Source organism: Sporothrix brasiliensis (assembly GCF_000820605.1).
Source record: "Sporothrix brasiliensis 5110 chromosome Unknown Cont22, whole genome shotgun sequence".
NCBI classification, from domain to species: domain Eukaryota; kingdom Fungi; phylum Ascomycota; class Sordariomycetes; order Ophiostomatales; family Ophiostomataceae; genus Sporothrix; species Sporothrix brasiliensis.
In genome coordinates, this window is record NW_024467141.1 from 576,030 (window position 1) to 598,618 (window position 22,589).

The window sequence follows — 22,589 nt, forward strand, 5'->3', positions numbered from 1 at the left end:
AAACACATGCAAATGCCATGCCCTCTGCGTCGTGTGTTCCCTCCCGATCTTACGACACTATGGACTCTCTCGAGTCTGTCATGTCCACACGGATCTCTCCCTTGCCGACGCCCCGGTGCCTTGGGCAAGGTAAAGTGCGTGGCAAGGCACGACATGTGCCATCCGCTGCCTTGTCTTTGCCTCACCTCAAAACCCTTGATCTGAGGGCGACCCACCTCTCTGACGACGAATCAGCGCAGGTACGACAGCCTACATGACTCGTACCCTGTCTGCTGTCTCCTCCTCCCATGTAGGATATCAACCGGCAATCGGGCTGGCCAAGGGCTGTCAGCATAACGCACATCGCACGCCCTGGGCGCGACATGTGTCGTTGTCTGTCATTGCGGCCGTTTTATCTGCATACGGTGGATGTCGTACATGACACAATTTCGTTATCTTTGGTATGCTCGGGATGCCAAACGTTGCTTTAGAGGCAATGACGACAGCCATCCGTAACCAGTCGTAGCCAGTCGTAGCCAGTCGGAGTGACGCATCGACGGCTGTGTGTGTTGACATATGTCATGTCGTGGGGCACGAAACTCGGTCATGTAAGCGTGTCGTGCACTGAGAGCCGCGAGCTAGCCTGGTTGACATCATTTTAGTGAGGGGATCTGGGACCCTTTCCGCGATGCCGCCATTCTCTAGCGCGATGGTGAATTTTGGTGCCTGTAAGTCGCATTTTGCAGTGCATTTGGGTAGCGCCTAGACCACGTCGACGTCCGGCGTGTAGTCGCATTGCCATGCGGCCAAAAAGTATAAAGTAAACATGTAGGACGACGTTGGGGCAGCGGAGGAAGTTGTACTGGATAGGCATTATCAGCATTGCAGAACACACACAAACACATACACACAACATACAACATGTCTGCCACTGCCACAGAAACCCGGACGGAGGCGGTCCTAACGACGCAGGTGGAGGCGGGCTCTACAGCGGCCCCGGCACCCGTGGAGGCCCCTGTTGAGGCCCCTGCAGCTCAGCGCAAGCCGCTGGAGCTGACGGGTGCGCTGGAGCAGTTCCAGTACGAGGAGTCCACGCCTGTGATTGGCCGCGAGTTCCCGTCGGTCAACATTGTCGACGACATCCTCAACGCCAAGAACGCCGACGACCTGCTCAAGGACTTGGCCATCACAAGTAGGTCTCCGGGTTGTGTTGCAAGTGTTTTTTTTTGCAAGTTTCCGTCTGCGGTTTCCGTCTGCTGACCACCCACGCCGCAGTCTCCCAGCGCGGCGTCGTCTTCTTCCGCAAGCAGGACAACCTCACCAACGACCTGCAAAAGGTGCTCGTGCAGCGCCTCGGCGAGATCAGCCAGAAGCCCAAGGAGTCGACGCTGCACATCCACCCGCTGCTCAACAGCACCAGCGAGTTTGGCGTCAGCGACAACGAGATCAGCACCATCTCGTCCAAGGCGTTCAAGAGCTACGCCGAGGCCCAGCGCGACCGCGACGACCGCCACGGCGGCGCCGCCACGTGGCACTCGGACATCCAGTTCGAGCGGTTCCCGGCCGACTACACCAGCCTGCGGCTGACGGAGCTGCCCAAGACGGGCGGCGACACGCTGTGGGCGTCGGGCTACGAGCTCTACGACCGCTTCAGCGCGGCCTACCAGACCTTCTTCGAGGGCCTGACGGCGAACTTTGTGGGCGACGGCTTCCTCAAGGCGGCCGCCGCGCGCCCGGACAAGTTCCAGCTCTACGAGGCGGCGCGCGGCAACCCGGCCAACAGCGGCGTCGACCTGGAGGCCGTGCACCCGGTCGTGCGCACGAACCCCGTGACGGGCTGGAAGTCCATCTTTGCCATTGGCAACTTCCCGAAGCGCATCAACGAGCTCAGCGCCAAGGAGAGCCGGGAGCTGCTCGACCTCTTCTACAAGCGCATCGAGGAGAACCACGACCTGCAGGTGCGCTTCAAGTGGCGCAACCAGAACGACCTGGCCATCTGGGACAACCGCAGCGCCTTCCACAGCGCCACCAACGACTACGACGGCCTCGGCGACCGCTTCGGCCACCGCGCCGTCGGCATCGGCGAGAAGCCGTACCTCGACCCCAACAGCACCACGCGGACGGCCAGCCTGGCCAGCAAGGCGCAGTAGACGACGGTTGGCGGCATGCGAGGAAGACACGTACCGTATAGAACATATAAGATAGCCGCAAAGTGTAATTTATGATTTTTTAAGAGCATTGACTGTCAGAGTCGCTGTTACGTCTCTGGATGCAAATGAAGGACGAGGACCGCAGCGTTAGATCATGTTCTTCTCGTACTGTGACAAAGTGGTGATATGTACTGCCAGATACGGGAAAGGAAGCGAACCTGGCTGGAGTCTGTTTTGCGTCAGTCCAGCGACTGTGGCATTGTTCTGTCTCGGGGAGACCTCTTGGATCAAATGAGATACAGCGAAATGAGACTGCAGTCATCGTCTTTGTTTTTTCAGTTTCTTATTTTAGAGACGCTCCTTTGGAAAGACTTGTTTTTGCAATTCGCCGCATAAGCCCCATTTTCTCACACCTCTTTTGGCCCGTCCTCGTTGCCACTGTTAATTCTCGCATTGACACCCTCTCTGTCAATACGAGGCGGACATGACGTTGCAGGCCGCCAAGAGGAGATCGACGGCAATTGAATGGCCCCAAGTCCACCAAGTCCACCAAGAGGACGATTCTGGCTTAGCGATTTGTGGGGAACGGACGCGCTGTGGGTGTGCTGGGGATGTTGGGAATGCGCTAGGACTGCGCCAGGATTCGCTGTGGGTTCGGTGACTTCGCTGCAAAGGGCCGGTCGAGGACGCTCGTTTGCCAGCGGCGTGCTGCACCACAATTCGTTGGCAATACGTAAACAGGATCCCCGACGTAATGGCGAGGCAGACTGGTCGTCTAGTTGTTTGCCTGTGTGTGGTTGGAGCCCTGCAAGATGCCTGGCGTAGCCAATCTGCTGTAGTCATGGACGCCGCTATGGAATGCCTGAGCTCTGTTGTATTTTTAGAAGCGGTGACAGCGCACCGGCCACCACTAAACCACCACCTTGCGGCAGACAGCCGGCGGAGAGGGGAGCGGTAGGGCTGAAGCGACGAAAAGCTGGAGCGCGGAGGTGGACATGCGGCAGCATAACGATATGCAACGACGCGAAAACAACGCATCTGTGCACAAATACGAGTCATGTGATGCTTGGCGGTCGGTATGGCGAGGCAGATGCCGAGGGATTGTCTGACCAGCACCAAACCAACTCTGCAAACATGACTCGAGATGGGTATGACGACGGCCACTCTGTCGTACCTTGGTCAGGATACCCGTCTTTGATTCCATCGGTCAGATGTCAATCGTCAGATTCCAATGGCCATGATACTAACCATATTATGACGTCTCCTTTACGTGTCCAGCTCGTGTACAGAGACGGCATCCTGGATCGACAGAGAAGGCAAAGCGCAAAGCCTACGAGACAGCCCAGTGAGAAGGCAGAGTAAAGAACGCAAACAGAAAATTACGGCAAGTCTGGACAACGGACAGTGAACGTGGTTGGCCAGCACATAGCATCTCGTATTGTGCCGCACGGGATGTGGAGCAGCGCGGGATCCAAGGTTCACGAGAGTATCCTTTGGGGCAGACTGGGCTACACTGCCGTCAGCCTTCACCTTGCACGGTGGACTTTGCAACACACGACAGCCACACATACTCCCACGTTTCCGGCATCTGGGACACCCACCTGTACTTTCCACCTTTCCATCTCCAGCTTCTGGGGATACACAATGCAGAGTACAACTGCAACATCTTGTTCAACGTAGTATCTGCGAGGTAATGGCTTTCTTCATCGTCGTGTCCCGGCAGGTGCTGCAATATGACGCCACTGCCGCACGGCTGAGTGTCAACACTGCTCCCCCGACGCTGACTGGCAAATACCCCGAAAATGTGGAGAATCCTGGACGGCTGGCAAACTCGGCGTCAGCCTCAGCCTTCGACCCCCTGTACATGTTATTGTTCTGCAGGAAGCTCGTATTTTTCTTCTTTGCATCTTGCAGCGGACTACCTTCACTATCTTATTCTGCTTTGACTTGCATGACTCTCACTGGCCCGTGCAAGTGAGCACTTTTTTCATCTTGGTCTTGTCTATTCCATGCCTTTTTGTGCATCTGAAACCCGCAGCGTACGGCCCTACCGACGGCCCCACGATCAGCTGATGGCCATCCATGTGCAATGACGATTGAATCAAGTTTCGTTTCCACCGCTAAAATTCTTCCAAGTACACTTGGTGCTTCTAGTGCTTCTGGCACTTCGAGTGTTGTTCACAATGAGCCTATTGGTCTCCCCGGCTTCGGTGGCTGTCCGTTGTCGTTTTTCGGCGTGCCCTTTTCTTTGTCTGTAGGCAGCCTCTGGTCCATTCACGAATGGCCCTTCTACTCGCCTTGTTACGTTGCGTTGTTACTTTGTGGCTTGAAGTCGGGCCGCTATAGCCAAAAATGGACGGTTTTGACAACAAAGAAACATGGAAGAAAATAAGACGTGGTGCTAGCCCTTGCTAGTGACCGCTGTCACGTATGTCAAATAAGGTTGGTGCGGATTAAGAGTTATTTTTACTTTTTACGTTTACGTGGAACTGCGCTTACCCCGTATTCTGCCTTCCTGCTTCTGCGTTTCTGCCGGTCCCGGTTGGCTGCTTGGGACCCTGGATCGGCTATGGGAAGGCAGGGCGCTATACGTTTACGAGATGATGGACGACCAGGGTCTCTGCAGCACCTCAGGACAAAGCCACGACTCGTACGGCAAGGTTAGGTCTGAGGAGCGTCTCGCACTACAGATGGTTACATACGACGTCGTCCCCGTACACCATGCCCACTTGGGCGCGGCCCAACACGACTCGGCTGGGATACAGAGTCAGCCGAATGACATCAGAGATATAGGATGCAGTGCCTTTTGCGTCTTGCTCCCGGGACACACGAAAACACGAGAATGACCCCGGTCAAAGCTGGAGCTAGGCTGGGATGGGTGTGAGAGAGCAGATGGTGCTAAGCATCCAATGAGTGTCGTCGACGCCGGATGGGCTGGCTGGGCGATATCGAAAATAGAAACGAGACAAGAACACAAAGCAAGGCCGAGTCGCCAGATGTGTGTGAGAGAACGAGGAAATATACGAGATCATGGTGGATACACATCGACTGTCTCTTGATCGAACTTGTCTATAAAAGACGGACGAAGTCCTCGTCGTCCACTATTCTGTTTCTGATCCTCATCCTCATCCTCATCAATCACACTCACAGCCACAACAACCAACACATCACTTTACCAATCACAACTCGTCCTTCATTCACAACACCACCAAAATGAAGTACTCTACTGCCCTCCTCGCCGTTGCCGCCACCACCGTGGCCGCCGTGCCCTCCAACTCCAAGCGCAGCCAGTGCACCTTTGGCACCTACGCGTGCCTGACAGACGACTCGGGCATCCAGATCTGCGACATTGAGGGCAACTGGGAGCTCGTGGGCCCGTGCCCCAGCGGCACCTCGTGCGAGTATCTGCCGCAGAACGGCTTCGACCTGCCCTTTTGCACGTCGAACCCGACCACCACCGCGACGCCGACGCCGACGCCGCTCAACGGCAAGGCCAAGGCCAAGCGCGGTGCCGACGGCGGCGCCAACTACAACTGGTGCCCGACGCCTGGCACGTACACGTGCGACGGGTGGAACGCCATCCAGGTGTGCAACACGACCAACGGCCTGGAGAAGGTGGGCAACTGCCCGTCGGGCTCGCACTGCAGCTACATCAACAACATTCCCTACTGCGTGGAGTAAACCATCACGCTGTGAGGGCCGCAGGCAGCAGGCTGGGGCATAGCCGTGATGTGCGTTGAATGATGTCGCTTTCTTTTTGATTTTCGTCGTCATCCCTTTGCTTGTTTTGGGTTTGCTTTTATGTTCACAATGGTTCGGGATTATTTGTTACTCGCAGGATGATAGAGTATACGAGCATCACATCAAAATACAAACACTTGACCGGTCAATCAAGCTGCCGACGCCGTCGTCTATGAACTCTATAAACGTAACGTAATAGTATATGAAATCGACCCCCTGTCACGCCTCCCTCTTCTTTGGCAGGGGATAGCCGCCCAGTTCCGCAAACAGCTGGCCCGCCCTGGCCATCAGGTCCGTCACGTCCTCGCCCATCCACTGGCCCACGAGCGCCGCCCGCGTCGTCTCCAGCTCGCGCCGGATGCGGCCGCACGCCAGCACGCAGGTGCCCGTCACCTGCGTGTTGAGCGCCTGCTGGGCGATGACGCCGGCCACGTCGCGGGGCGTGTTGGCCTCGAGCCCGGCGGCCTGCCACGCCTCGGCGTAGCTGGCCGTGATGTGTGTGGGCGTGAAGAAGGGCGCCACGGCGTTGATGCGGATGCCGTGCTGGGTGGCCGTCGCGCGGCACGACCGCAGCAGGCCGACGACGCCGTGCTTCGACGTGATGTAGCCGGCGACGCTGGTGCCGCCAAAGTAGCCCGACGTCGACGCGATGAGCACAATGCTGCCGGCCACCAAGTCTTTTGCGTCTGCATCCTTTGCGTTGTGCTTCCGTTCGTTGCGCCGCATCGTGTGGATTCCCAGGCGGATCGTGTTCAGCGTCCCCTTGATGTTGACGTCCAGCACCTGGAACGCCTCGCGGCTCTCGAGCAGATCGCCCGCCGCGTCGACGGCGTCCATGTCGAGCACCGGCGCCGTCTCCATGATGCCGGCGTTGGCCACGACCACGTCGACGCGCCCAAACGTGGCGACGGCCGTCTTGAACAGCGCCTGCATGTCGGCCCAGTTCAAGATGTCGACGGGCACAAAGACGGCGCGCTCGGGGTGCGCGAGCGACGGGATTAGCGTTTCGGTCGCAGCTGTGCGGGCGCTTGCCAGGTCGGCAATGACGACGTTGGCGCCGTGCTCGCTGAAAAGGACGGCCGTCGCGGCGCCGATGCCGCCGGCTGCGCCCGTGATAATGACAGTCTGACCGGCGGCGGCCGCCAGCACGGCGGGGTCGATGTCGACGTTGGTCGGCATGTTTGATGCCGTCGGTCCAGACGCAGACTCGGCGTCTGATGTAGATCTGGGGACGAGATGGAGACGGCGTTGCGATGTTACGTTGGCGAGAGTCGCACCAGACCGCAAATTGCACAGCAGAGCTGTCGTTTCGTGTATTGGCACTGGTCGTCGTTTGTTGCGTGCACTTCTTTATTCAGTAACGTCCGAGTTCGTTTCGGAGCAATATCACTCTCTGTTTCATCCGTTTGTCGCGGCGAGGAGCACACTTAATACTCATCTAAACTGAACGAGGCTATTTGCTGGTGTACAGGCGCCGACTGCCAGAAGCACTAACAAGATGCCACAGTGTGGGGAATACAGCAGCCCCAGAAGACACTGGGCCTGGGGATGCGGAGTCGTGCCGCCGCCAAACCTCTCCTGTCGCCAACCCCGCACGGCGGACCCCTGTTGCTGCTATTCTGCGACCCTGCACAGCGAATTTTCCCCCGTCCGGAGTCGTCTCAAGTGCCCCGACGGAGGCTGCCAGGGTGGGTGGTATGAATCAGTAGGGGAGAACATGCTGCGAACGTAACAGGGGCTGACCCTTCTTTTGCGCCCGCGCACGTTCGATTAGTCTTTTGATGTGTTGTCCTGTCCATTGGTGGTCTTGAACGATGCCGCCGCGCGGAGCGACGAGACTCCGGGCGTTCAGAGTATTGCGCACAATGTAAGATACAATGTAGGACATCGTTGTGCCTCCCAGAATAGAAAGCAAACCGGACAAAGTGGACAAAACGAGGGTGCCTGGTTGTCTCATACATTCCGAACCAGACGTTCGGATCAGTCGGGAAGGAAATCGTGGATCCAGGACTGGGCACGGCGTGCAGAATCTACTTTATGGCCACAATGACAATGATTTTGGAGGCCCGTCGTGTTGTTCGCGCGTGTGATCGGCATCGTTTGCCCACGTACAATCATTGGTGGTCACATCGGACAAGAAAATTATCACCATAAAACGGGTGTCATTATTATTGAACTCTGTATGTACAATATACTGCCTGTAAAAACAATACCACCAACTGCATGCTACATCGTCCACCCACCTACACCGCCCAGCGCAGCTCGCTGGTGCCGGCCATCTTGGCATTCTTCCGGTGGTAGTGGATGGTCAGCGCAAAGCTGAGGGCCATGGCGAGGAACAGGAAGCCGGCGTTGATGCCGTGGCCGAGCCGGTAGATGGGCGCGTCCTGTGCGCGGTAGATCCAGACGCCGATGATCTGGCCGGGGCCCGAGACGGCAATGTTGAGGCCCGTGGCCAGCGCGCCGGCCGTCGTCGTGCGGGCGTTGTCGCCGACCCAGGCGCAGAGCGCGGGCAGGCCGCCAAAGACGCCCGACGTGGCCAGGCAGAGCATGGCGTAGCGCACGGCGTAGGACGCGCCGGGCAGGGCGGCGAGGACGATGTAGGCGACGGAGCCCAGCATGAAGGAGCCGCCGGCCACGAGGCCGCGCTGCTTGAGCTTGTCCGAGGCGTAGGACGTCGCCAGCGTGAAGACGTAGGCGGCGGCGTAGGGCGGGACGGTGTAGAGCTGGGCCTGCAGGTCGGCGTAGCCGAGGCCCTGGACGATGGTCGGGGCGAAGAGCGAGAGGGAGGCGACGCCGCAGCCCGCGCAGCCGTAGACAAAGTAGTGCAGCCACATGCGCCCGTCCAGCAGCACGGCCTTGGCGTCCTGCCAGTTGATCTTCTCCTCGATGGCGTTGCCGTGGATGCCGAGGCGGCGCGTCTGCAGCGCCTTTTCGTCGGCCGTCAGCCACCGGACCTCCTCGGGGTAGCTGGGCAGGAAGAAGAAGACCAGCACGCCCAGCACGATGGACGGCAGGCCCTCAAAGATAAACAGCCAGCGCCACGCCGGCAGCCCGCCCGCGCCGTTCATGTGGCCCACGCCGTACGCAATGCAGCCGCCAAAGGCGCCCGAGAGCGTCGCGCTGCACATGAACGAGGCGATGCGCGCCGCCCGCTCCTCGCCGCGGTACCAGAAGCTGAAGTAGTAAATCATGCCCGGGAAGACGCCCGCCTCGGCGGCGCCCAGAAAGAAGCGCAGCGCCGTCACGCCGGCCGCGTTGGTGGTGCCGCCGATGCCCGCACAAAAGGCGCCGAAACACAGCACCAGAAACCCGAGCCAGCGCCGCGGCGACGCAATCTTGATCATCAGGTTGCTGGGCGCCTCAAAGATGCAGTAGGCGACGAGGAAGAGCATGAGCGCCACCGTGTACTGGTACGTCGACATGTGGTTGGTCTGCAGGATGTCGTCGCCGGTGTTGGAGTTCAAAATTTTTGCATTGCCTGGGAGCGTTAGCAAAACGAACATACAACGGCCTGGTGGATACTGGCACGACAAGCGTACCAATGTTGGACCGGTCAATGTAACACAGGAGGTAGATGAGGGCCGTGATGGGCAGCAGACGGTAGTCGATCTTGCGGACGATGCGCTTCTCCATGCGCTTTTCCTCGTCGGTCAGGATGGGCGCGTGCGTCGTAGGCTCGACCTTGCCCTGCTCAACGAGGTCGACAGATGCTTCGTTGATGCCGACACTGTCGGCCTTTTCGATGGGAGACATTGTTGTGTTGCGTAGAGGGGGATGAAATGGAACGATAATAGACAGTGTCTTCAATATCTTTCCCAAGAAAAGGAAGATGGAGAAACAGAAAAAAATAAGAACAAAAGAAGTTTGACAGGGAGGCGGAATAAACAAAAAATATAAAGTAATGGAGACTGGGCCTTTGGTAATTCACTTTTAGAGTTGTGACACTGATACACCGAAACTATTATGAAATAACAACGTTTGTGGAGCTATGGACGCAAGGATCTGTCGACTCGCCATGTATGGGATGGATGGGGCCGTCTGGGGAAACAATGAAAATAGCACGTTGCCGCTGAACCGGCATTGACTGCCATGAATTCAAAATGCGGAGAAGTCAGACGTCAGACCGGGGAAAGACTGCATTCCCCAGCGCACCAACACGGTCAAGAAACTAGGCAGCGCCAGGGCCGAGCGGGAAACATAGTCCAGCTAGGTCCAGCTTGGTAATAGACTGCGTGCTGTCTCGTCAGAGATGATTTCGGCAAGCCATCCGATCGAATGACAATGTGTCTGCGGGTATTTCCATTCGCAGTATTTACTAAATTGAAGTCATTACTTTTGTTCCTTTTCTTTGTCGTCTACTTTACGTGCGGCCCGTTGCAAGTGTGTGCCGTTCCCCACGGGGTAGGGCATCGGAGAGATATTGTGGAGGTGGAGTGCATACTCGTAGTTGGCAGGCAAGGAGGCAAGGCAGCACTGTGACGGTGTGGACTAGAAAGAGGATAGCCAAGCCGATAAAGGACTGGGCAAGAGGCGCCTGGACGTTGACCAGAAGAGGAAGAAGGTAAGAAAACTGTGAGACTGACATTCAGACTTAACTGGCAGCGGACCATGTCAGCCTCAAAAAGGTGGAGAATAGACAAGAACAAGACGGAGGACAACGCTTGATCTTAGCTGCACTAACGACTCGGACGTAGCATCACTCCCCGGACATTATCCGGGCCTTGTCACCCCAACCTCACAAGCTGCGAGCTTTGTCTCGTACTCCGTACTAACTACCCCGTCACCCGTCCGCCCGTCTGCCCATCTCCCCCCTCCATTCTTAAACTACTTGGCTTGTTAGATCTGTCCACCCCATACCCAGGTTTGTTGATCCCCCTCATTTTATTACCCCGTCTAATCCTTCGCCTCTGCCTCGTGCCCTGTCCCCATCATCCGGGGGCACTTGGTGTATTCCGTCCCGGAGCTGGTCAGAGATGGTGTGAGGATCGTCGTATTGTATTTCCCCTATTGATGGAAACTACGCACAGTGCGTCACCGCAACAAGGTATGCATTCTCTTCTCATCGCTCGGACAGAGCAACGATGCCCCGGATGGAGTCAACAGGAAAGAAACAACGAAGACCAAGACAGTACAAGCGGCGTTCGAACGTGGAGACGGCCAAGACAGTGCGATATAACTGTCCGTAGACTTGGAGACAAGAGAAACGTGACGAGATGGTTGATGTTTGACGGCGGACGTATGCTCGACTCCAAGGGCCATGGAGGATATAGTTAAACGCGTACCGAATGCGTTGGAGAGCTATGTGTACTTGTAGCGTATCCAAAGTGTCCGCGGTTTCATCAACAATCAAAAACCATCGTCACCATCAGACAGTGCCGCCCTTCTCATAACCGACCACCACCTCCCCTCCCGCAATGGCCACCGTCGACGACTACCCCATCTACCCCGACCTCAAGGGCAAGGTCGCCCTCGTCCTCGGCATCGGCCAGGCCCGCATCCCGGGCGCCACCAACACCCCCACCCCCAGCAGCTGGGGCAACGGCGCCGCCATTGCCTGGATGCTCGCGCACAACGGCGTGGCGCTGTACGGGTGCGACATTGACCTGGCCGCCGCGCAGCACACCGCCGAACGCGTCCGCGCGGCGTTCCCCGCGGCGGTGGTGGCCGTCCGGCGGGCGGACGTGACGAGCGCCGAGGACGTGCAGCGCCTGGTGGCGGCCTGCCTGGCCGCGCACGGCCGCATCGACATCCTGGTCAACAACGTCGGGGCCACGGCCGCGGGCGACCCGGCGACCATGGACGAAGCCGTGTGGGACGCGCAGATCAGCCTCAACCTCAAGAGCGTCTACCTCGGCATGCGCGCCGTGCTGCCGCACATGGAGACGCAGAGCGGCGGCGGCGCCATTGTCAACAATGCGTCGATTGCCGGGCTCCAGTTCCTGGGGAAGCCGCAGGTCGCGTACAACGCGGCCAAGGCGGCCGTGATCCACTTGACTCGCGTGACGGGCTGCCTCTACGCGAACAGGGGCGTGCGGGTCAATGCCATTGCCCCCGGGCTCATGTTTACGCCGCTGGTCGAGCGCATGGTCGCGAGCAGCGACCCGGCCGAGCAGCAGACGTTTGCCAAGATTACACAGCACAATGTGCCCATGGGCCGCATGGGCAGCGCGTGGGACGTGGCGACGGCGGCCGTGTTTCTGGCGAGCGAGCGGGCGGCGGGCTACATTACGTCGCAGACGCTGGTGGTGGACGGCGGCTTGACGAGCTCGACAGGGACGGGATTTGAGCAGTGACCGAGGAACATGCGACTGCGTACGGGAGTCGTGTAGATACAACCTGGGCGTTGCTGTTCTCTAGATTTTCACATGGACATATTCTTGTTGAAAGAGGGCCCCGAAAACCTCATTGTCTCAACTGCAAATCGCGAGCCGTCGTTGGGGGCCAAGCTCAGCGACTGCACGGCCTTGTGTAAGCGCTAAAAGGTGGCGGCGTCGTACGGCCCGTACGGTTTAACAGGAAGACGGTTTGCTGGATAGTCTGTGCTATAGTCCGGTACTTCGGTCGGGATAAAAGGGCCGCTCGTTTGTACCGTAAATAAAGGTTCAAAGGCGGTATACCGGCTTTTAAGTAAGAAGATAAGCAGGCGAGGACCGGTAAGCCCCGAGGATAGTACGGAGATGCATTATAAAGAGTGCTTTTTAAAAGAGAAGAAGCGAAGTAAATACAATTATCATCTGTAGAAAATGTAAAGACAACTTCTTCGTTATCGTCAGCGGATGCCGATGTTTTCGGAGCCATGTCTCGCCGGATGTTGGGTTGCAAGTTGCCGTGTCTCCAGCAGTTATTTGGGTCGGGGTCTAGCTCGAGAACTTCTGGCGGGTTGGAAGGTTTATATGTACAGTGTTGGGGAAGCGAGAGATGTGTAACTGTAAACCAAAAAATATTAGGCAAAATGTTATTTGGGAGGCAAGGTGGTAATGATCATAGTAATTCATACTCAGCCGAGGACATGAAAAGGGAATGGCCCGCGCACTTGTCGAAAAAGGGCAGTGAACCTTGTGGAGAAGCTGGATCCGTAGAGAGATTGCCGTACCTGTGCGCAAAGCGTGGGAATAGTACCTGAAAAGAGCCAGACTAGAAGCTCGATTCATCATTGCTGCCAATCGTGTAGTTGGCTGATTGCGTCCACTGCCTACAGAGAAGGCAGGTTCAACAGCGCTGTGTTCGTGTACTTGAAACCCAGTAACCCTCGAACCGCTGCCCGTATATGTCTTCTTTGTGCTTCCATTGGTGCTGGTCTCTTGCCGTTTTGACCGCCTTTCGTAGCTAGAATTTTTCAGGAGTCTTTGTTCGCGTAGTCGATCTCGAGGCTCGAGCGGGCGTGCCGGCTCGCGATGGAGCAGGGAGCACACGAGAGCACATCCAGTAAGCTGGATTTTACTCGCCACAGCTCGGTAACCTGAGGGCCAAGCAACCTAATATACAATGGATAAACATTATTTGTGAACCTGGTGCTTCTCTAGACACTCCTCCCTGGATATACCTGCAAATCAGATGCGTTCGGCGCTGTAGAGCGAGTCTACGGACGTACGGTAGAAGCCACAGGAGACGCAGCGTCAGATGCTTCTCGTAAATCTCCACCTCAAACTCTAACCACTACATTTGTCCGATAGTGCGTTGGCATACCCTTAAGCTATGCGTAGAAGAAAGATTAGGAACGGTGGCAGCTTACAGATTCGTAGGTTAGTTTTAATTTCCTTGACGATCACGGGACGGGTCGGGGGGGATGATTAACTAAAACATACAGTCAGACGATGCTATCGAATTTATTGTATGTCCGTAATTCGTAGAATCTCACCTTCATTGTAATTGCCTCCCTCCTGGGATTTATCCTCCTAGCCCCTGAATTACTGGGCAACGTGTAAAACGTCCATGATGAAGCCCGTAACCAGTCCTTCTCACAAATGCCCCTGTCTGACTAAGACGGCACGTGACTACACACCCGTTGCCGTACCGGGATTAACGGTCCGTTTATCTTACTCCACACAACATCCAGCCCATCTGTTCGCTGTACATCAAGTGTTTAGCCTTGTTCATAGCTAGCCTGTCCTCATCTCCATTGCAACTATGGAGACAATCGACGAAATAAGGCAGGAGCTTGAGAATCAGCGCCGCCGCACCGAAGTAGCAGAAGCCCGCGCGCTCGCCGAACAACGACAACGCGAAGAAGCAGAGGCCCGCGCGACGGAACTGGAGAACAAACAGTCATCGTCGTCCTTTCTCGACTATGTTCGCTGGACCGAACAAGTCTTGTTTCAGACATTTCACGTCAAGCCGGCGTTGATGCCGCAGAGCCAGAGCCACAGCCAGAGCGAGACCACCGGCACCGCGTCGGCCTGGAAATCCTACACGGCAACGCGCGTCAACGGCAAATTCTATCCCCGGTGTCTGCGCCCGTGGGACTTTCAGACCACCCACTCTTCTCTGTTCACGACGCTCGTCACCGCATTTGGCGAGGAGAGAGCGTTCCCGGCACTGACTGACATCCTCGGCGTTAGTCGCGACCTCAGTCCGGGGCCGGTCGACGAGCAAGACCTGCGACCCTTTATCCGTGCCGCCATTGAGAAGCCGGCTGCGCGTGTCGTGACGGAGTATATCCAGCGGATGAAAAAAGATAACGAAAACAACGACAACGATCGAGATTTTGTGAAAATCACCTTTCAAAACAACCCTTACGGGCTCGATCTTGCCCAGGAAACGGCCCTGGAAGTGGCCCAGGAGGCTACTCAAAATACACCGTCACCAGAGCCACCAGTCGCCGTACCCCCACCAGCAAAGCGGCGCCGGTCGCCCGTTAAAACAATCGGCGTGCCTGACCGCTGGTGCGTCGGCCTCGGCCATGACGGAGGCGCAACACACATCCTCGTCGGCGAATACAAGGCCGCGCACAAACTACCGGCCCAGAAGCTTAACACAGTGTTCTCGAAGCCACCGGACGAGGACTTCTTTATCCAGGCCGTGAATGGCAAGGGTGTCAACCCGGAAGCAGCTCTAGGCCCGGCTTTAGATACGCCACCAACTACCAAAGCACGCGCCGCGCCAATTACAAGTGACGAGCGACAACTGACGCCGGAAGACGTGTATATCGCGTGTGTCCTCTGCCAAGCGTACCACTATATGATTACGGCAGGCCTCGAATTTGGCTACGTGGCCTCAGGCGACGGTTTGGTGTTTCTCCGAGTCCTTGAAGATGACCCCCAGACGCTTTACTACTTTTGGTCCATCTTTCCTGTTCCGGCGCCGGTTCTTGGGCAAGCACCGGAAGCGGATGTTACCGAGGCAGAGAGTACCAGCATCGCCATTCGCGAGCCGAACCAGACAGCTCTATCATATCTCGCTAGCCTGTGTATGCTCGCCATCAAGTCGCCTGTGCGGCCAATGTCTTGGATTGACGCGCGCGATCTTGATCTTTCACGGTGGCCCAACCCGTATAATAAGGCGCTGCCTCTCACAATGACGACCGCTCTCTTACCTACGCCTCAAAACCCTCACAGGGACGATGAGGACGGCAACGGAAATAGTACCGGGCCAGGACAAAGGGCAAGGGGCGGCACCGGTCGTGGCGGTAATAGTGGAGAAAATTCTCACAGCAGCGTAAAGCGGCCGCATTCCTCGTATACCTCTGGCGGCAGCGGCGGTGATGGTACCGGCAGCGGGACTACAAGACGCAAGCACTGGGCCGTTCAGCTACCGACGCTACCCTACTGTACACAAGGCTGCCTTCACAGCCTCCGCACCGGCGCGCCTCTCGATGGCCTCTGCCCAAACGTGGCGCTGCACCGCGCGGCAAGGCCACCGCAGGCTCAAGGGGACGGCCACCCACTCACCGCCACCGAGTTGTGCGCGGGCATTGTGGCCCAGCTGGCTCAGAACATGGACAAGGACTGCCAGTGTCTGGACAAATGGGGCTTTTTCGGTCGCTGCGGCGTGCTATTTAAGCTGACCCTTTCCGGCTACGGCTATACCTTTGTCGCCAAGGGCGTGCAGGCCCCACACCGCCCCATCTTGGAAGGAGAGGCCGCCGTCTACACAGCCTTGGCAGCCTACCAGGGACGGCTTATCCCTGTGTTCCTCGGCATTAGTGACCTCGAGCGACCTATGCCGTTGCAGAGCCTCGCGCGCATACCGCACTTAATGCTGCTCTCCTACGCCGGGCCACCGCTGCCGGCTAACAAGGACTGTGTCACCGAGGCGGCCCGCACAACCGCCGAACTGGAAGCGGCTGGCCTGTGTAATGATGACATACACTTGGGCAACATGACTTGGAACGAGGAGGTAGGCCGCATGATGCTGTTCGACTTTGACCAGGCGCGTATACGCACAGTTCCGCAGCCGCAGCCGCAGCCGCAGATGTTGCACTCGTTGAAGCGAGGTTCCATTGCATACCGAAGAGATGAAGGCGAGGGCGGAACGCCCCCAAACTCGAAGCGCATACGGATTATCAGTGCGTAGTTGGGCCGGATGGCAAACCGTACGTCGGTTTGAGAACGAGGGAAATTATCAAAATAAAGTATCTATTCGTACCACGCGCTACTTCTGGAAAAGAAGTTGATAAAAATTGAAATAAAGTGAAATCAGTTTTTCGGGTGGTATATTGAGCTGATCTTTGCGTTTACTTTGGCCGATCTTTAATCATGAAACCTATCCTTGACCATCGCTCATTATTTGTGCCATCGTCAACTCCTGCCATTGTTCATTACCCCGTATCTCCCCCTCGCCCACTTGATCCATTGTCATCTTCCCTACAGTTCATGCAAGGACCCTCTCCGTGACGACCGTGTGTTGCGCTGGTAGTCTGTCTCGTCCGCCAGCCCATGTGCAGATGCGGTACCCCCGACGTTGGCATTTGGTGGTGAAAGCGTGCCGGCATCCATGTTGCGTCCGGTCGCCAATGGGCCCTCTGCGTCCTCGGTATTGCTGTCGCCCAGGACCGATGTCGTGGTGGTGATGGCCGCCGGCGGCGCGTGGTCGTCTCGCAGCGCCGACACAATCTCGAGCTCGCGCGCCACCGACGGGCTCATGGGCGCGTAGCGCTCGAGGACGCCAAAGGCAAAGAGGCGCCAGGTCGCAAACGTGGGCGGCACGAGCGCGCGCAGTGCCGGCACGGCGGACCGGTCGAGCGTGTGCAGCAGGAGGAGCATGCCGAACAGCTGCGTACAGATGAAGAACTTGAGGTACAGGCAGTCGGGCACGTTGAGGGTCGGCTGGATGATGGAACACCAGCGCACGGCACACGCGAGGGCGTCGCGGCACTTGTCAAAGTCGGCGGCCGACATCCAGTCCGGGTGGTGGAGGGCGCGGTGCAGCAGGGGGCGGCGCAGGTGGTAGCGGGCGATGCAGTAGCGGGCCTGCAGCCAGGGGACGACAAAGACGTTGGCGGGCGTGCGCGGGCCCTCGAACGGGGCGGTCGGGTCGGCATAGCGGTGCTTGTCGTCGTCGTCCCACTGCAGGTAGTTGGGCAGCTGCGCGCGCCACTGCTCGAGCTGGTGCGTGAGCTCGTCCTCCAGTGCCTGCGGCGGGTAGTCGGACCGCGCCATCGTGGTGGCCTGCGAGGCGGCCTCGATGGTCTGGCCCGACGCCAGGGCCTTGCCGCGGTTGGCAAACAGGCTGTCGCACAGACGGGTCAGGATGATGCGGTGCGCAATCTGCGAGAGAAAATGGTAGTGGCAGAACGCGTCCTGCTCCTCTTCCTGGGACACGTGCTGGCCGTTGGATGCGCCACCGAGACCGTGCGGGCCCATCCCCATCCCCATCCCCATCCCGGACGCGAGCGACGCAAACGAGGACACGCCCGGGAACGCGACAAACTTGGGCAGCGGCACGCGGTCTTCGTAGTTGAGCAGGTTCGAGACGGGCACGTCCAGCTCCTGGGTGAGGACGGCCTCGAACATGGCCGTGATCCAAAACAGCCGCGCCTGCATGTCCATCGTCCACTCGTCGCAGTCCTTGGGGGCACACGCCCAGAAGCTCGTGCAGCACGCGGCCGCGCGGCTCACGTGGGCCCACCAGTCGAGCGGCCGAATCCGCTGCGCGTAGAAGAGACCGCACAGCAGGTGGTACTGGCAGGCCTGCAGACTGCTGTCGCAGCCCAGCATCCCGATGCGCTTGCGCGCCTCGTTGAAGAAGACGAGGCCGTCGTCCCACGCGTCGCCGTCGTCCGGCCCGTCCGCGGCGGTCGTGCCGTTACCGTGGGGCGGATCGTACGGGGAGGCGGCCATGCCATGGGCGTCGACAATACCGGCTTCGCGCTGTGCCTTGCGCCCCAGCACGCCGAGGGCCATCGTCACCAGCACAATGCAGCTCTCCATGTTGACGCCAAAGCCCGTGCCAATGGCCACGCCGAGGCTGTGCTGGTGGAAGAGCCGTCGGTCCAGGACCGGGTTGCCCAGGTTGAACGTGGTAAAGTACTTGTCGCCCAGGTCCTTGACGACGGCCACATTGAGCTGCGCCAGCCAGTTGTCGCCGCTGCCGCTGCTGTTGTGGCTGTGGCTGGACAGCAGCAATGGAGGAAAGGGCAGGGGTGGCCGTCGCTGCTCGAGGACGGTGGCGGCCGCCGCGTCGTACACGTAGGTGCTGTCGTGGCTGTCGGCCGTCCAAAAGCCATTGTTGTGGCTGCTGCGTCTCCTGCTCCGGTTGCTGTCGCTCGCAACGCCGCTTTTGTGCAGCAGATCCCGTATGGCCGGCCAGTTGGCAAGCTGCCGGATCGGATATTGGATCACGGGCACGTGCCGTGGCCGTCGGGGAGGTGGAGGCTGGGGATTGGGGTAAGACGATGGACTGGCCGCCGACAATAGGGCGTGGATGCCGTCGCGGCTTTGCGTGCTGCCGGCCGACGGCGAGGCCAGGCTGACGGCCGGTGGCTGGGTCGACGGGGACGGCAGGGCCACATGGGCAGCCTGCACTTGCGGCCGTGGTGCCTGTCCCACGCTCGATCTTTTGCGGCCGCGTTTCCGTCGTCGCTGTTGCTCGTGTGCTGCTTGGGTGTCGTCAATTCCCTCTCCATCTCTCTCTCCCTCATCCTGTCCCGCTCTCTCGTCGTCGTCGGCCTCGGTGCTGCTGCCCCGCTGCCGGCCCTCTTCAATCTTAGCCTCGATCCGCTGCAGCGTGTTGAAGATCATGCCCAGCGACACCTCATTCTTGGTGGCCTTGCGCTCGGCATATTTGCACTCGAGCCCGCCCGTTCGACACAGCCCGCACGGGTGCCCGCCATCGCAGCGTGTCTTCTTTTGCCGACAAATCTCGCACGCCTGCCGCGCAATAAACAGCCGCTGCCGCTTGGGGGCCACCGTCTCGTCAATCTCCGGGGTGTCGGTGCCCCAGACGGCCTGCATGGTGAAGAGGAAAACAAAAGGGCCCAACTGCCCGCGGCAGCGGGCAATCGAATAGCACAAACGCCAACTAGCAATACCACTTGTCAATGCACAATGGTACGGAAGACCATCCAAAAGGTGCTGGACGTCTGCTGTAGCCGTGTTTACCTGCCACCCGGTGTGTTGTTGCGCTGGTGGGAAAGCTGTGTTTTTGGTGTTGACTCAAGGAGTTGCACAGGTCGCCCCGGATGGGGCTCCAGTTTATATGTCTGATTTTGGCAGGTGCCCACTATTCGGGAGCAGTCACATGATTTATCTCGTACATTGACAGCGTTTGGCTCACCGCTGACTTTTAGTCACGTGCTATATCACGCTTCGTGAACAGTTCAATGCCCTCCCTATTTGTTTCCTTGCTTCTATTCATACAAGACGTTTTTTTTATTACAAGTACATAATAGCAAGTTATTCAGCGTCCAGACAATCCATACTATGTCTGTCCTTACACAGCGTCGTACCAGTCGCCTTCGTCCCCGCCCACCACATCGTCGGCCACCTCGGCCAAGTCGTCCTCATCAAACACCACAGCCGTCTCGCGCCGCGTGACGCCGTCGGACAAGGGCGGCCGCACAAACATGTCGTCAAACGCAATCACCAGTGGGCCGCCGTGGATCTCCCAGTAGGTGTGCATGGTCGTGGCCCGTCCGGCCGCCGCCGCCAGACGGTCTGCCAGCTCATGTCCGCGGAATTGCACGGTGCGCACCTCGGGCTCCTCGTGCGGGCTCGTAAACTTGGCAATCTGGACCTCTCTGTCGTCCATGTTGGCGTACACGACAATGACGACCCGGACTCTCTTCTCCGAGGTCGTGAACCACCAGTGCACTTTGTCCTCCAGCGTCTGGCGCGAGCCGCTCAGGTGCGTTTCGATGATGAGCGTGGGCCAGTACCCGGGGCGTTCCGCTGGGTGCTGCCGCAGACGCTGAAGCGGCACCAGCATGTTGTCGGGCTCGGCCGTGCCTCGGAGGAAGACATTTTCTTCGCCGTAGTGTCCATAGACTTCGTAATCGTCTCGAGCAGGGCACAGTCTTTGACAAAGAGGAGTTTCTGAGCTGCAGCTGGCGACGTTGTTGGCGCTGTTTATGTCATCGATGCTGTCGTTGTCTTCGTCCTCGACAGTATTTATGCTGCTTATCCCGTCGGACATACTGTCGTTGCCATCCTGGGGTATGTCCAAGCTGCCGGAATCGCAGTGGTCGATTCGCTGCGCCTCGCGGTTGTGGTCCTCCATAACATAATCGCCCGCATCGACACAGCCACCATACCATGGTGGAGCAAAGTGTTGCATCCCTTCGCGGGCACGGCACGCCCAGGGTCCGTGCCAGGACACGGCGCCGCCACTGCCGTCTACTTTGATGTAGCCAGTGGGCACGCCCATGGCCGAGAGTTTGATGGAGAGCGCCATCCGGAACGCTTCGGTCGCCGTCTGGCGCCCACGTGTCACTCTTGTGACATGCAACCGCTGCAGCGGAGGCCAGTAGTGGAATCGAAACGCTCGAGTGCCGCCGTACCTCTCACGTGCTTCCTCGATGGCCCGCATGGCCGAGTAGGGGACGTCTTCGACGATCATGGAATCAGTCTCGTTTGCATTTGCCGTCTGAAATAAACCTTCGGCGCCAAAGTAAGTGTAGATGGAGTCCATTGTGATTGTGATTGGGATTGGGATTCTGGAATGTCGCTGCTATTGCATTTTTTTTGGTTTTCGATATGTAAATTTGAAATGGGTGAAATTGTTCATGACGGGTGTAGTTGTAAGTGGAAAGAACATATCTACAACAAAGCGGTAAGTAAAGAAAATTGGAAATTAATAAATTCCTCCTGTACCATAAAGTTCCGTTTTTAAAGCCTGACTCAGATATGTTGGTTTGCTGCGGTATGCTAATAAGGTTCATGATGACATATGCACCTGATTATGTGTGCGCTTGGTCAACACGATGAATAATAGCCGTGGCCGTTACACTTTTCGATAGCATGGAAGCAGTGGCCCATGTTCTCATCAATACTTAGTTGCTTATCCCATTCCTCAGCATGTGACCTTTACTGTTTCGCAGTAAATATTGGCCACCAAATATTGCAGATGATCTCGACGGTGTTACCTTTCTTTCTTTATTTTTATTTACTTGAATTTGAAGATTTTCGTCTTACTTTGTTGTTACTTAATTTCGGTGACTTCATAAGGAGGTAGAGCGAGAAATATCTAACTTGATTCACTCGTACTCAGACAAGATATCTTGCCAAATGGGTGACGGCATCTTCCTTTTCCCACGTCCTAATCTCCTTGTTCAGACCCTCCTCCAACTTCCGCGCCACAAATGACTCTATCAACCCTTTCTGCTGCGTTGTCATTGCAGCCACACGCGCCTTGTGGTCCTGGTCCTCACTGGGCCCAAACAAGTCCTCGTCGAGGTACTCCCACCACAGGAAATCAAAGGCCCACGAGCGCCGGGCCGCGTAGTTGCGTGTACGGGCTGGGTCCATAAGTACCCGCGACAGGTTCTGGTGGTGGTCGATGTAGTCCATAATAATAATAGGGCCCAAGCCCAGCGGGTTGTCGGCGGCCATGCCATAGTGGTACACATGCGGAACGGGAATCGTCGTGTGGGCCTTGACGAGCCGTATCGTGGCCACCTCGTACCGGACTTTTCGTCTTGGAACGGCACCGTCTCTAGCAAACACGATTTAGAAAATGCAAACACCAAAGTGAGACACACGCCAAGCCTGCCTACCTTTGATTGGGATCCGCATAATAACGGACGAGCCATCTTTGTATTCGAGGCGGTACGCAATGTTGTACGCACCCTTGAGGGCGAGTACCACTCGTCGATGCGGTCATCCAGCTTCTCCCATACAAGGTCGTCCTTGTCGGCACAGGTTCGTCTCGGTTTGGACGGCATTTTGGGACGGTCCTTGAAGCAGAGAACAGAGAGAGGTGATGTCGGAGGCAATGAGTTGGCTTGTGTCTTCTTGAGATTTACCTTCTTTCGCCGATTCTTGTGTCGAAAAAGGTCAAGGCCTTCGAGGAAACGCCCAGTTATCAAGACACCATCGTCACTGGAAGTATGAGCTGAAGCTCGTTTCCGCTGCGAATATGGGCGCGTAAATGAGGGGCGACATGGGCGGTGGACTGAAACGGCTTCTAAACATAAGTCATCCTTGCTTGAGCATTCCACGTGCCGGAAACAAAAGCTGATATGGAAAGGCTCAACGTACTGCGACCAGATTACTCTGTCTTATTTCGAACTTCTGTGAAAAGCAGAGGCCGTTTGTTGTGTTACTGTTGTTTCGCAATATT

General features: G+C 57.4%; 9 protein-coding genes across 9 annotated transcripts; 4 read left to right on the forward strand and 5 right to left on the reverse strand.

Moving 5' to 3' along the window:
- Positions 1 to 900: 900 nt before the first annotated feature.
- SPBR_08510 (alpha-ketoglutarate-dependent sulfonate dioxygenase) lies at positions 901 to 2,129 on the forward strand (the record flags this gene model as incomplete). The annotated part of the gene is made up of 2 exons (XM_040766748.1): positions 901 to 1,171; positions 1,255 to 2,129. The coding sequence occupies 2 exons, from the start codon at positions 901 to 903 to the stop codon at positions 2,127 to 2,129; spliced, it is 1,146 nt and encodes a 381-aa protein (XP_040614434.1).
- A 3,213-nt stretch (positions 2,130 to 5,342) lies between these two features.
- SPBR_08741 (uncharacterized protein) lies at positions 5,343 to 5,810 on the forward strand (the record flags this gene model as incomplete). Its single annotated transcript, XM_040766979.1, has 1 exon — positions 5,343 to 5,810. One exon carries the CDS (start codon positions 5,343 to 5,345, stop codon positions 5,808 to 5,810), a length of 468 nt encoding a protein of 155 aa, XP_040614435.1.
- A 279-nt stretch (positions 5,811 to 6,089) lies between these two features.
- Positions 6,090 to 7,049, reverse strand: SPBR_08590 (short chain dehydrogenase/reductase; the record flags this gene model as incomplete). The annotated part of the gene is made up of 1 exon (XM_040766828.1): positions 6,090 to 7,049. One exon carries the CDS (start codon positions 7,047 to 7,049, stop codon positions 6,090 to 6,092), a length of 960 nt encoding a protein of 319 aa, XP_040614436.1.
- Positions 7,050 to 8,113: 1,064 nt separating this feature from the next.
- On the reverse strand, positions 8,114 to 9,626 carry SPBR_08418 (MFS transporter; the record flags this gene model as incomplete). The annotated part of the gene is made up of 2 exons (XM_040766656.1): positions 8,114 to 9,351; positions 9,413 to 9,626. 2 exons carry the CDS (start codon positions 9,624 to 9,626, stop codon positions 8,114 to 8,116), a joined length of 1,452 nt encoding a protein of 483 aa, XP_040614437.1.
- A 1,661-nt stretch (positions 9,627 to 11,287) lies between these two features.
- Positions 11,288 to 12,166, forward strand: SPBR_08620 (short chain type dehydrogenase; the record flags this gene model as incomplete). Its single annotated transcript, XM_040766858.1, has 1 exon — positions 11,288 to 12,166. The coding sequence occupies one exon, from the start codon at positions 11,288 to 11,290 to the stop codon at positions 12,164 to 12,166; it is 879 nt and encodes a 292-aa protein (XP_040614438.1).
- A 1,834-nt stretch (positions 12,167 to 14,000) lies between these two features.
- Positions 14,001 to 16,385, forward strand: SPBR_08195 (uncharacterized protein; the record flags this gene model as incomplete). Its single annotated transcript, XM_040766433.1, has 1 exon — positions 14,001 to 16,385. One exon carries the CDS (start codon positions 14,001 to 14,003, stop codon positions 16,383 to 16,385), a length of 2,385 nt encoding a protein of 794 aa, XP_040614439.1.
- A 290-nt stretch (positions 16,386 to 16,675) lies between these two features.
- Positions 16,676 to 19,264, reverse strand: SPBR_08157 (c6 zinc finger domain containing protein; the record flags this gene model as incomplete). The annotated part of the gene is made up of 1 exon (XM_040766395.1): positions 16,676 to 19,264. One exon carries the CDS (start codon positions 19,262 to 19,264, stop codon positions 16,676 to 16,678), a length of 2,589 nt encoding a protein of 862 aa, XP_040614440.1.
- Positions 19,265 to 19,742: 478 nt separating this feature from the next.
- On the reverse strand, positions 19,743 to 20,939 carry SPBR_08892 (uncharacterized protein; the record flags this gene model as incomplete). The annotated part of the gene is made up of 1 exon (XM_040767018.1): positions 19,743 to 20,939. The coding sequence occupies one exon, from the start codon at positions 20,937 to 20,939 to the stop codon at positions 19,743 to 19,745; it is 1,197 nt and encodes a 398-aa protein (XP_040614441.1).
- Positions 20,940 to 21,514: 575 nt separating this feature from the next.
- SPBR_08685 (uncharacterized protein) lies at positions 21,515 to 22,191 on the reverse strand (the record flags this gene model as incomplete). The annotated part of the gene is made up of 2 exons (XM_040766923.1): positions 21,515 to 21,925; positions 22,096 to 22,191. The coding sequence occupies 2 exons, from the start codon at positions 22,189 to 22,191 to the stop codon at positions 21,515 to 21,517; spliced, it is 507 nt and encodes a 168-aa protein (XP_040614442.1).
- Between the last annotated feature and the right edge of the window lie 398 nt (positions 22,192 to 22,589).